Below are 14,395 nucleotides of genomic sequence, written 5' to 3'. Positions count from 1 at the left end.
GTGTTGAAACATTTGAGTTCAGCTAATAATGCTGTCTACATTTACATCAATACTCTGCAAGCCACTGTAAGGTGCTTGGCAGAGGGTAACCTGTACCTCTACTTGTCATTTCCCCTCCTGTTCTACTCGCAAATAGAGCGAGGGAAAAATGACAGTCTGTACACCTCCATGTGAGTCCTAATTACTCATATCTTATCTTTGTGGTTCTTACATGTGATGTATGTTTGCAGGAGCAAAATTGTTTGGCAGTTAGCTTCAAATGCCAATTCCAATAATTTTCTCAGTAGTGTGTCTTGGAAAGAATACAGTCTTCCCTCCAGGGATTCCCTTTTCTGTTCACAAAGCGTCTCTGTAACACTTAAGTTTTGTTTGAACCTACCATTAATAAATCTAGCAGCCCTCTTATGAATTGCTTCGATGTCTTCCTTCAATCTGACCTGGTACGGATCCCAAACACTAAAGCAGTATTCAAGAATAGGTTGCACCAGCATCCTATATACGGTCTGCTTCACAGGTGAACCACTCCTTCCTAAAATTCTCCCAATACACTGAAGTCAACCATTTGCCTTCCCTACCACAGTTTTGACATGCTCGTTCCACTTCATATTGCTTTGCAATGTTACGCCCAGATATTTAAACAACTTGACTGTGTCAAGCTAGTCACTCATAATACTGTATCTGAACATTACAGGTTTGTTCTTCCTACTCATATGCATTAACTTAGATTTTTCCACATTTAGGGCTAGCTGCCAACCATCACACCAACTGGAAATTTTGTCTAAGTCATCTTGTATCTTACTACAGTCACTCAACTTGGACACCTTGTCATACATCATGGCATCATCAGCAAACAACTGCAGACTGCTGCCCACCTAGTCCGCCAAATCATTTATGTATATAATAGAGGGAAACATTTCACGTGGGAAAAATATATCTAAAAGCAAAGAAGCTGTAACTTACCAAACGAAAGCGTTGGTATGTTGATAGGAGACAATAAAAAACACACAGATTCCAAGCTTTCGCAACCCACGGTTGCTTCATCAGGAAAGAGGGAAGGAGAGGGAAAGACGAAAGGATGTGGGTTTTAAGGGACAGGGTCAGGAGTCATTCCAATCCCGGGAGCGGAAAGACTTACCTTAGGGGGGAAAGGGACAGGTATACACTCGCGCGCATACACACACATATCCATCGGCACATATACAGACACAAGCAGACATATGTAGAGAACAACAGCAGTCTTACCACACTTCCCTGGGGCACTGCTGACTTGATCCTTGTCTCTGATGGACACTTGCCATTGAGGACAACATACTGGATTCTATTATTTAAGAACTCTTCAAGACACTCGCATATTTGTGAACTTATTCCATGTGCTCATGCCTCCGTTAACAGCCCGCAATGCGTCACCATGTCAGCTGCTTTCTGGAAATCTAGAAATTTGGTTCTCATTATAGCATTTGAAAAAAGGGAAAACTGAGTTTTTTTGTGAGTGATGCTTTCTAAAACCATGCTGATTTGTGGACATAGCTGGAAAGTTTATTATATTTGAACTGAGAATGTGATCAAGGATTCTGCAGTAAACAGAAGTTAGGGATGTTGGTCTGTAATTTTGTGCGTCCGTTTTTTATCTTTCTTATATACTGGAGTTGCGTGCACTTTTTTCCACTTGCTCAGGACTTTGTGCTGGGGGAGTGATTCGTAATAAATGCAGGCTAGGTAAGGGGCCAATGCTGTAGATGCTTTGTAAAATCGAACTGGGATACCAACTGGACCTGATAATTAATTTGTTTTCGAATCTTTAAGTTGCTTCTCTATGCCAGGTATGCTTATTTCTATGTTGTCCATTTGGAAGGCTGTCTGATGTTCAAATGATGGCATGTTTGTATGGTTCTCCTGCATGAACGACTTCTTGAATGAGAAATTTAAAACTTTGGCTTTCATTTTGCTGTCTTCAGCTGCCACACCAGACTGGTCAACAATGAACTGAATGGAAGCCTTAGACCCACTCAACAATTTTACATATAACCAGAATTTTCTTGGGTTCTCTGCCAGATCTTCCGCTGAGGTGTGACGGTAGTAGTTGTTGTATGCTTCGCGCATGGATCTTTTCAGAGATGCACAAATCTCTGCTAACATTTGCTCATCATCGTTTGTGCTTCCTCTTTTAAACCTAGACTGCAACAGCCTCTGCTTCCTCAGCATCTTACAAATTTCATTATTAAACCATGATGGATCTTTTCCATTCTTTATCCACTTACTAGGCATGTAATCTCCAGACCACAATTTACAATCTTCTTAAACTTTGCCCAGAATTCCTCTACATCCATCTTACTGGACAAAGCGATGCCAGTTTACTGTCTAAGTAAGATATCAATAACTGCTTATCTGCTCTATCAAGCAGAAACATTCTCCTAGGCTTCTTGACTGATTTACTAACTTTCATAATAATAGTTGCTATAATGACATCATGATTGCTAATCCCCATTTCTATAAAGATATTGTCGATAAGGTCCAGTCTGTTTCTAACTACAACACCTAAGATATTTCCATTGCATGCAGGCTGGCAAGCTAGCTGCTCATCGCAATTTTCAGAAAACACAATGAATCGGTTGATGTCCCAGTCTGTACTAGGCCTCCAAGTAGCATTGCATGATCTGAGTATTTACGTGCTATTGACCATAGACTTTCTCTGAATGACTCCAGAACTGCCACAGCAAAATTGGGTGGCCGATAAAAACATCCAACAATTAACTTAGTTTCACCTACACGTGTTATATGCGACCAGATGATTTCAGTGTCACACTCAGCTTTGACCTAAATAGAGACAATATTTTTGTCAACTGCAATGAAAGCTCCCCTTCCTTTAGCCTCTAATCTATCTTTCTGATATACATTCCATGAGTCACTAAATATCTTGGAGCTTTCCACTTCGGATTTCAGGCAACACTCAGTCCCAAGAATAATTTGAGTGTGAGAACTTTCCCAGAGGTAGTACATTCGGGAACTTAATTTCAAATACTTCAACAGTTTAGTGATAAAATTGTGACAGATGAAGTGTCTATTCTGAACGCTGTTTGCCTTCCCTTGCTTTGAGCTGACTGGCAAGTGTTCATCAGAGCACCTCAAACTACTGCCTAGCCTAAGAAACCCACATGTGCACTTCACAAGTACTCTGCTACCCAAGTAGCTGCTTCCATTGTGTAGAGCATCCTTGACCTATCAAGAGGAGTACTCCAAATCCCCACACAGTAACACAGTTCCAGAAATCTGCAGCCATGACTGTCACAGAGTTGACAAAGCCTTTGGATGGGATGACCCCCCACTTTGCTCCAAAGCAAAGGACCCTGGTCAACTCTGGGAGCTCTGCTTGCACCCTACGGGCAGTCTTCACCACCTCCGACAGCCACCTGTACAAACTAAGCATTGCGTCAGAACCCATGCAACAGGTGTCAGGGTTATTGCAAATTTTTGTGATAAACATATAAGTAAATTAGCTTACTATACCTACTTTCAATTACTGCTTCCATATGGCATCATATTGTGGGGTAATTCATCATAAAGGAAAACAGTATTCATTGCATAAAGGCATATAACCAGAATTATAGCTGGAGCCCATCCAATATCATCTTGCAGTCATTTATTTACGGAACTAGGGATGTTCACAGGAGCTTTGCAACATATTCACTTCTGAAATTTGTTATTAACAACCCACCCAAATTCAAAATCAATGGCAATGTACATAGCTTCAACACTAGAAGAAAGGCTGATCTTCACTACTTTGGGTGAAATCTAGCTTTGGCACAGAAAGGGGTGAATTATGCTGCCACAAAATCCTTGGTCACTTACTGAATAGCTTCAGAAGTCTGACAGACAGCCAACCAACATTTAAAAACAAATTAAAAGAATCTCTTAGTGACAAGTCCTTCTAATCAATTGATGAACTTTTAGATATAAATTAGTAATCTTTCTGTCATGAGTTTACCCTACTTCCCTGGCCAACAATCTCTAGGATTTAAAATCAATAGAGAATACATGGAACTATGTTGATTGGGCTGTGTGTGCCTTTGGTCCTCAACCCTGAAACCCTGCACAGCACTGGAGTCAGCATGGCTCCACATTCCTGTCAGTACCTTCTAGAGCCTCATTAACTGTCTTCCTGCATGTCTGTGCTGTGGTAAGTTGTTATTCAAAGATTTTGACAGGTGCTCACATTAATGTGACTGGACCATGTATTAAAAAGAATACAGAGGTATATTTCAAAGAAAGTACTTATCTACATCTGCAACAACAGTGGCGTTTTTACAGTACGCTACTACCCTACATATTACAACACCGCCATCCAGCTGGAAACTGAGATGTTTATCAGTAGCTGAGACTTCATTTTGGGTTTAAAATACCAGAGGAAGATCCTACAGTTTTGTCATTTCATATGACCGGTTATGTTTGCACGGCGTTAGCTTGATAATATTGTAAAACATTTATTGGCTTTTGTATGAAATATTTACTGTTCATAGTAACTATGTATTGTATGTGCAAGAGGCTATCAGATTATTAACTTCTTTATGTTCTCATTGTTTTTTCCAACTCGAATGTTTTGTGTATGCCTCAACTCCCTTGAATTTATTTGCTTAATTTGCATATCAACAGTGTGTGATCCAGTAATGGGAGACAATGGACGAATGTACGTTCCAGAAGAACTGCTTCCTATTTATCGTGATGTAATTGTGCCATTGGCTGATATCATCACTCCAAACCAGTATGAAGTTGAGTGAGTATCATTATAAAATGCAAACCATAAAAATAATTAGTAGTGCATTGTCCATCTCTTCCCTTTTAGCACCACATGGGACTTGTACCTTTTTCAAGTGTGCTCTTTTTCAGCACAATTTTCATGACATTACTTCCAATATTGAAATTTGTGGTCATTTTATCGCATGTTCTGGCTGTGACTTCGATGATTATGGAGAAAAATGTAACAAAAATATTTTATTTGCTTTACATGAATAGGTGTAATATTGAAGCTCACATGAATGTAAGGACACTACCGGTATTTAAAAGTGAAAATGTAGTATTAAGTGGCTAACAGAAGTATGGCTCACTAAGCTGTAAATCAACTCTGAAGGTGGGGGGCCTTCAAAAAATTTCAGGAATCTCCAAGTTATCTCCAATCAAACATGAAAAATCCAGGATGGAATGTATCTACAGGGAGATAGTCTTTTTCCATCTCAGAAATTGAGTTTTGATAGAATCAGTGAGTAGAAATAATACACTCCTGGAAATGGAAAAAAGAACACATTGACACCGGTGTGTCAGACCCACCATACTTGCTCCGGACACTGCGAGAGGGCTGTACAAGCAATGATCACACGTACGGCACAGCGGACACACCAGGAACCGCGGTGTTGGCCGTCGAATGGCGCTAGCTGCGCAGCATTTGTGCACCGCCGCCGTCAGTGTCAGCCAGTTTGCCGTGGCATACGGAGCTCCATCGCAGTCTTTAACACTGGTAGCACGCCGCGACAGCGTGGACGTGAACCGTATGTGCAGTTGACGGACTTTGAGCGAGGGCATATAGTGGGCATGCGGGAGGCCGGGTGGACGTACCGCCGAATTGCTCAACACGTGGGGCGTGAGGTCTCCACAGTACATCGATGTTGTCGCCAGTGGTCGGCGGAAGGTGCACGTGCCCGTCGACCTGGGACCGGACCGCAGCGACGCACGGATGCACGCCAAGACTGTAGGATCCTACGCAGTGCCGTAGGGGACCGCACCGCCACTTCCCAGCAAATTAGGGACACTGTTGCTCCTGGGGTATCGGCGAGGACCATTAGCAACCGTCTCCATGAAGCTGGGCTACGGTCCCGCACACCATTAGGCCGTCTTCCGCTCACGCCCCAACATCGTGCAGCCCGCCTCCAGTGGTGTCGCGACAGGCGTGAATGGAGGGACGAATGGAGACGTGTCGTCTTCAGCGATGAGAGTCGCTTCTGCCTTGGTGCCAATGATGGTCGTATGCGTGTTTGGCGCCGTGCAGGTGAGCGCCACAATCAGGACTGCATACGACCAAGGCACACAGGGCCAACACCCAGCATCATGGTGTGGGGAGCGATCTCCTACACTGGCCGTACACCACTGGTGATCGTCGAGGGGACACTGAATAGTGCACGGTACATCCAAACCGTCATCGAACTCATCGTTCTACCATTCCTAGACCGGCAAGAGAACTTGCTGTTCCAACAGGACAATGCACGTCCGCATGTATCCCGTGCCACCCAACGTGCTCTAGAAGGTGTAAGTCAACTACCCTGGCCAGCAAGATCTCCGGATCTGTCCCCCATTGAGCATGTTTGGGACTGGATGAAGTGTCGTCTCACGCGGTCTGCACGTCCAGCACGAACGCTGGTCCAACTGAGGCGCCAGGTGGAAATGGCATGGCAAGCCGTTCCACAGGACTACATACAGCATCTCTACGATCGTCTCCATGGGAGAATAGCAGCCTGCATTGCTGCGAAAGGTGGATATACACTGTACTAGTGCCGACATTGTGCATGCTCTGTTGCCTGTGTCTATGTGCCTGTGGTTCTGTCAGTGTGATCATGTGATGTATCTGACCCCAGGAATGTGTCAATAAAGTTTTCCCTTCCTGGGACAATGAATTCACGGTGTTCTTATTTCAATTTCCAGGAGTGTACTTGGGATACTGAGATAGTTATTAACATTAACGGTACCCAGCTAGTATGGGTAGAGTTTCTCTGTTATAATAAGAAAATATAAATAAAGTGTGCTATTAAATTTAATGCTTGGAATTCAGCTCATTGTATCCTACATAAGTAAAAAAAAAAGGGGGGGGGGCACTTTAAAAATCTTTACTGTCCTGTAATGACCCAAGTCGTGAACTCATCTATACCAGACAAAGAAAAAACAATAAATCAGCAAACTTAAAATGCTTCACAACAATTATTAATCTTAAAAAACAGTATTCTGCAATTACAAACTAATAACATTGTTTCACAAGCACCAGAAATAGATATTAATATTCAGTTACTGCTAGAAACTTCATCTATAACATTAAAGTCGAATCAAGAAGCACATTCTACATATGATCACTTCCTTCTGTGTTATGAATTAATCTTCAAAGATGATACATCTTGGATCAGTGAAGTATTTGTTGTGTAAATACATATATAAGAATATTAAACAAGAATAAGAATATTAGATAGTTAATTGAAATCCCACAGGTATTTTTCCTTGTGAATGCTATAATTTGTACTGTGTCAATTGAACAGAAGCTACACACACACACACACACACATTAAAGTTTTTTATATGTCTGTGTTCCTCCTAGTGCCAACAGAATATTCCATAAAAATTGTATGTGTATCCTATCTGCTGGCCATTAATAGTTTAGCGATTAACTACAAATTTTTACGTGAGAATTTCTCTGCTTTTGAGAACATCACATGTATCATATGCTGAAGTACTAGTTTCCAGGATGTACTTGAACAGCCCCTTTCTTAAATAGGAGTAAACTAAGGATGTGCTGAAAAGTGTAATCCATAAAACAGTAACTTCTAAAAATAGAATGTTATGACGGACACAATCAGATGCCTGTAATAAACTGCAGAAGTTAAAAACTTTTATATGCCTTTAGTCACTGTATACATAGTTGTCTCAGTAGAGTTTTGAAATCCAAACTGGGATTGACTGTTATCCTGTTATTGCATAGATGAGTACATTGCCTCCTCAAAAAAGACTGTAAAAGATATGTGAAGAGATACTGCCTGGTAATCGTTAATATTGTGGACTCATTCTTACTATAGGGGCCTAATAGTGAAAGTATCACAAATGAACCATGTGCTTCACATGGGACTCAGTTACGTCTTATACAGCCTAAGTTCATAAATTTCTTATTAAAAATTTCACTAAATGCTAAAGGAACATTCAGTTTTTCAAACTTTTGTGTGTATTGCAGTCTAGGAAAACTGTGATAACTGAAACTGATATAAAAAAGGTAATTTTCAGATTTTTCTCAATCTCATGTTTGACAAGAAACTCACCTGCTTGCTTCAGATGTGCAAATACAAGGAAAGAGCTCTAAAGTGGTTTAGTGGCAGGGTTCGAGTGGGGAGTAGCCAAAGTCCTTTCTGTTGTTATTTCACAGAGTCTTCAACATGTCGTGAATGGTCCGTGACTGTTATGGCAAAGATCTTAGTTTCTGTTTACTGTGAAGGCAAGAAAGGAACCTTCAAAAGGCCCCATTCCCAGTCATTGTGCTGAGGTTTGGAAAGAGCCTTTAATGATCAATTGAGAGTTCCAATTTTGTTACATGTATGTAAGGTCTGCTACACACATGTGGTGCTACAGAAGAATGCTGAAGATTAGATGGGTAGATCACATAACTAATGAGGAGGTATTGAATAGAATTGGGGAGAAGAGGAGTTTGTGGCACAACTTGACAAGAAGAAGGGACCGGGTGGTAGGACATGTTCTGAGGCATCAAGGGATCACCAGTTTAGTATTGGAGGGCAGCGTGGAGGGTAAAAATCACAAAGGGAGACCAGGACATGAATACACTAAGCGGATTCAGAAGGATGTAGGTTGCAGTAGGTACTGGGAGATGAAGAAGCTTGCACAGGATAGAGTAGCACGGAGAGCTGCATCAAACCAGTCTCAGGACTGAAGACCACAACAACCACAACAACAACAACAACAACAACAACAACATGTAAGGTCTAATTGATTGCAGATCTCCAGCCTTTAATCTCATCGGTTGATCATCAGAAGCACATACCTTTTTAAACCACAAAGGCAAGACAATTTGTAATCAGAGCGAAGGACAAATTTGATTTTGCAGGCATGAATTTTTCAACCGAGGGGATATAATTAGGGACTACTCACCAAAAATCAGAAGCATTGGGTCATGAACAAGCATGCACAAAAAAGAAAGAAAACATGCTAACTTTCAGAATGAATCCTTTTTCCAAGCTACATTATACACACTCATGCGCATGTGCATGTACCTACTCCTCCTCCCCCTCCCCCTCCCCCTCCCCCCCCCCCCCACACACACACAAATAAACAAACAAAATGCACGTGGGATGCACAGAGCCGGAATTGCAGTTCGGCAGGTGGACAGGGTTGGGGCTGTATGGCAGTGGGGTAGATACAAGGAAATATTTTCAAAAGGTAGAAAGAAGGATTAGAGGTGAGTAGCTAGTGACTCAGAGGGAGACATTTGGTTTGTTGGCTGGGAATGAAGGAGGCAGGGATGGATGGCAGGTGCACAAGCCAGGCATGATATGACGCATGGGTGTCAGAGCACAATGAAGATGACATGGAGGTGTGAATTGGGACAGGGTGATAGAACAGAGGGAGGGGAAACTGTTGGGTGGAGGGTGTGGGGTAGTGGGTTCATGTGGAATGAGGCCAGGAGGATTGCAGGAGCAAATGGTGTGTTAAAAGGATAATTACCATCTGCGTAGTTCAGAAAACCTGGTGGTGAATTGGAGGATCGAAATGGCTAGGGCTGTGAAGCAGGCATCGAAATCTAGCATGTTGTGCTTAGCTGCATGGCATGGCACTGTTTGGTCAACTGTGTTCTTGTCCACTGTTTGACGATGGCAATTCATTCTGATGGACAGCTGGTTGGTTGTCATACTGAAATAAAAAGCAGGTTGGGTAGATTGGTCAAGTCTTGCACCTGGGTCTTCCATAAGAATATGATCCATATCGCAGGGGGTTGGGAATGGGAGTGCCGTAGGGCTGTGCTAGGATGTGGGCGACAGAACACCACATTAGGAGAGGTGAGAAAGATTTCGGATAGGATGTCCCTCATTTCAGTGCATGAGGATAGATATTCATAACCTTTGCAGAGGATATTGTTCAGTTGTTCCACTCCAGTGTGATATTGGGTGACCAGGAGGCACTCCTTAACAGCTGATTCTTGGGGTTGGTGGAAGGACTAAGCGTGTATGATGATAGGCTCTGTAGATCTATTTGCAGACTAGGTTTTAGGGATACTGCCTGTCTGTGAAGACCCTCGTGAGACCATCAGCATAAAGTGCAAGGAAGTCTTTGTCACTGCAGATATGCAGTACATGGGTGGCCAATCTGTATGGGAGGGCTTTTTTGGTCTGGAAGGAATGAGTACTGTTGAAGTGCAGCTACTGTTGGTGGTTAGTGGGTTTAATATGGACAAAGCTGTGGATGACACCATTAGAGATGTGGAGGTCAATGTCCACAAAGGTGGCATATTGGGTTGAGAAGGACTAGATTTAGCTGTTGGGAGAGAATGTGTTTAGGTTGTGAAGGAATGAAGATAGAGTATCCCAGCCCTGATTCCATGTCATGAAGATATCATCAATGAGCCTGAACCAGAGAGGTGTTTGGAGCTTTAGGAGACTAAGAATGTTTCCTCTAGATGGCCCAGAAAAATATTGGCATAGAAGGGTGCCACGTGGGTGCCCTTGTACTCACCTTCAGCCCCACATACCAGTTTAACCATTTTGGAACAATTCTTTGCCACCAACCAAACCCAATCTAATTCTAACAGTGGACCTTGCCTCTTCGAGTTCATACTACTATCCAAACTTCACCTTCCGCTCTCCCACCTAACCACCCCTGATCTCCTTCCAGGAAGTCCTTACCTGTAACTTGGCCTCGCCATCCTTCCCTAGGTCCCTTGCTAAGAACACTAACCTTTTAGCAGATGAGAGGACAGTCATACACCACCTCAGAAAAACCCTGACTGAATAATCCTCCCTGCATAGACAAAGGCTCAACCACTGTTGTGGTGGATCACAACCTGACAGAAGGCTTCCAGCAACTGTCTGACTCCTCAACCTACAAGCTACAGTAATCCCATCCCGGAAGTCCAACACGATCTCCAGTCCATTCTGAAATACTCAGGCCTATCCCAGAATTTACCCCCAACAACACCCCACACACACGCCTTCTACATGCTCCCCAAAATATATAAACCCATCAATCCTGGATGCTGCATTATAGCTGATCATGTGCTACTACTTATGCCCATGGTCTTGCCACTATCAAACACTATCTCTCTGTGTCCTTCAAACTCCAAACCCAGTACCTTATTCCTATACACCTTACCAACTATATCCCGATACACAACTTCGTCTCATTTGAGAAGAAGGTATATAAAGCAAATCTGCGGCACAACTATTCCAACTTCTTTATGTGCCATCTACAGGAAACCTTTCTAGCCTCCCAAAACATCAAACCTTGAGTGTGGTTCAGGTTCATAGATGATATATTTACAATCTGGCCTCAGGGCAAAGACAACCTATCCTCATTACTTCACAATCTCAACACCATTTCTCTCATCTGCTTCACCTGGCACTTAACCAGATATGCCATACTTCTGAACTTTGACCTTCAGCTGTCTGATGGCTCCATCCACACCTTTGTTCATATTAAATCACTAACCACTGACAGTATCTGCGTTTTGACAGCTGTCATCCCTTCCACACTAAAAGCTCCATCCCATAAAGCCTGGCCACCTGTGGACCATGTATATGCAGTGATGAGAACTCCCTTGCCCAGAGATCACTCTAGGGCCTTCACAGACAAGCAGTACTCCCAAAACTTAGTCTGCAAAAAGATTTCACATGCCATTTCCTCTCACATCCATAATCCTCAAACTACCCCAAATAATCAGTCACAAAGGAGTACCACCTTGTCACCCAGTATCACCCTGGACTGGAACAACTGAACCACATCCTTCATCAGGGCTTTCATTGCCTACCAACATGACCCGAAATAAGAGCATCCTACTCCAGATCCTTCTCACTCCTCTTAAAGTGGTGTTCTGTCACTCACCCAATCATTCTAGTCCATCACTATGCCACTCCCAAACCCAAACCCTTGCCACAGGAAATATATCCCTGCAGTAGACCCAGATGTAAAACCTGCCCAGTCCATTTGCCTAGTACTTCCTATTCCAGTCCTGTCACAGGTTTGTCCTACACCTAAAAGTAGCCATGTCATATGACATCTCTGCTGCAATCACTGCACAGCTTTTTGTGTTGGTATGACAACCAATCAGCTCTCCATTGGAGTGAATGGCCATTGCCAAACTGTGGCTAAGAATGAAGTTAACTATGTGGTGACACAAGATGCCTGATTTCAATGGCTGGTTCACAACCCAGGCCATCTGGATCCTTAACTTCACCATCAGTTTTTCTGAACTGTGCAGATGGATATTATCCTTGCAGCACATCCTTTGCTCCCGTAACCCTTCCATCCTCAATAACTGTTAACCCATTGTCCCCACACCCTCCACCCAAGAGTTTCCCCTTCCTCTATCTTGTCACTCCCTTCCACTTTACATCTCCATGTCACTGTCATTGTGCACTGTGCCACACTGGCTCAGATATCTGTGCATCCTATGCTTAGCTCGTACACCTACCACCCCTCCTTCCCATTTTCCCCAACAGCAAATAGACTGTCTCCCTCCGAGCCACCAGGTACCCATTCACAACTGTGTGCTGAAGAATATAAGCAAGCTGACAATGTTGGTTTGTCAGCAACTTTCTCCAACAATGCCTATAAGACTCTACTTCCAAGCAAATTTACTGTCTTTGATGTGATGTGGAGCTCTACGCAGTCTTAAAGGCACTGGAGCATATGAAATATGACTGACAGAATAACTTACTCATCTACTCTATTTCCGTAAGTGCTCTTTAGACCATTCAGCAGATGTACCTAATGGACAAAACAGTATAATATAAACTGATAGATGCAAAATCTACTCACCAAGTGGCAGCAGGGGAACACACACACACAAAGTTTTTACTTCTACAGGCTTACAAAGTCAGGGGCTCTTTCTTCTGGCAGGAGAGTTGAAGGGGAAGGAAGAGGGGTGAAGGAAAAGGACTGGAGAGGTTTAGGGAAAGGTCACCCAGAACCCCAGGTCAGGGGAGACTTATCGGATGGGATGAAAAGGAATGGACAAAATAGTAAACAATAGACAAGACACCATTCATGTAATGCGATGCCAAGGAGAGGAGTTGTCATTTTGCTTGAAGCCTTGTCTTGTGGAATTCCAGAAAAATGTCACGGTAATGTGGCTGCAAGGTGTGCTTGTAAAATTATTAAGGTACTACCACTTGCAGTGCCTCTGGATACTAATGTTTCATTGTATAGGAAGAAAATTATTTGTAAATGGAAGAATGAGTGGCTGGAGGTACAAATAACAAATTATGGAAAATCCAGGTAATAATGACAATGTTTTGAAAAGGTTAGATTGGTACTTACAATGTAGCTGAGCTTTTGAGTCACAAAAATACACAACGTAAAGACTGTCAAACAAGTAAACTTTTGGCCAGAGGGGGGAGGGGGGGGGATCTGATTCAGAAGGAGGCCCTTTGGCCAAAGGTTTGATTAAACACAGTCTTTTTTATTGTTTCTATCTGTGACCCAATATCTCTGTTATATTGTGAATAGCAATCCAACCTTTTCATAACATGGTCAAATAACAAATTGTATGAGATTAAGCAAATTATTCTGCCATGACAAACACAGAGAGAAGTGGATTAATAAATTAAGAATAGGGTACTGCACTCAGATGGCTAACTCCTTTGATGGAAGGTCCTCTGTGTGTACAGCTTGTGGCGTACTGGTTTCAATGTGCCATCTTTTAATTGGTTGTATTTTATACTACAATGGGAGAACATTTTATCTTGCTAGGAAAGTATCATGTAAAACTTCCTGCCAGATTAAAAGTCGTTTGTTGATCTGGGACTTGAACTCAGAACATTGGTGTCCCTGTCTGGCTCATAGCTTTAACCTACCAGGAAGTTTCAAAACAGTGCACACTTCATTGCAGAATGAAAGTTTCTTTTAGGACTCCTTATCTATATTAAGTGTATTTATCTCTTGGTCTCCCTCTACGGTTTTTACCCTCCACGCTGCCCTCCAATGCTAAATTTGTGATCCCTTGATGCCTCAGAACATGTCCTACCAACCGATCCCTTCTACTGGTCAAGTTGTGCCACAAGCTTCTCTTCTCCCCAATCCTATTCAATACTTCCTTATTAGTTATGTGATCTACCCATCTAATCTTCAGCATTCTTCTGTAGCACCACATTTCGAAAGCTTCTATTCTCTTCTTGTCCAAACTATTTACCGTCCATGTTTCACTTCCATACATGGCTACACTCCATACAAATACTTTCAGAAATGACTTCCTGACACTTAAATCTATACTCGAAGTTAACAAATTTCTCTTCTTCAGAAACGTTTTCCTTGCCATTGCCAGTCTACATTTTATATCCTCTCTACTTCGACCATCATCAGTTATTTTGCTCCCCAAATAGCAAAACTCCTTTACTATTTTAAGTGTCTCATTTCCTAATCTAATACCCTCAACATC

General features: G+C 42.5%; 1 protein-coding gene across 2 annotated transcripts in view; it reads left to right on the top strand.

Annotated features, from left to right (window-relative positions):
- Nucleotides 1-14,395, top strand: part of LOC126419302 (pyridoxal kinase) — a 126,869-nt gene that overhangs the window by 34,884 nt on the left and 77,590 nt on the right. For both annotated transcript variants that reach the window (XR_007575959.1, XM_050086477.1), the window contains exon 4: nt 4,648-4,768. Coding sequence is in view for 1 of the 2 variants with exons in the window: in XM_050086477.1 (XP_049942434.1) it covers nt 4,648-4,768 (121 nt within the window). In the remaining variant the exon portion in view is untranslated. The remainder of the gene's footprint in view (nt 1-4,647; nt 4,769-14,395) is intronic.

Source organism: Schistocerca serialis, chromosome 9 (genome assembly GCF_023864345.2).
Source record: "Schistocerca serialis cubense isolate TAMUIC-IGC-003099 chromosome 9, iqSchSeri2.2, whole genome shotgun sequence".
Classification (NCBI taxonomy): domain Eukaryota; kingdom Metazoa; phylum Arthropoda; class Insecta; order Orthoptera; family Acrididae; genus Schistocerca; species Schistocerca serialis.
Note: the sequence above shows the minus strand (reverse complement) of the source record. Positions and strands in the feature narration are given on the sequence as shown.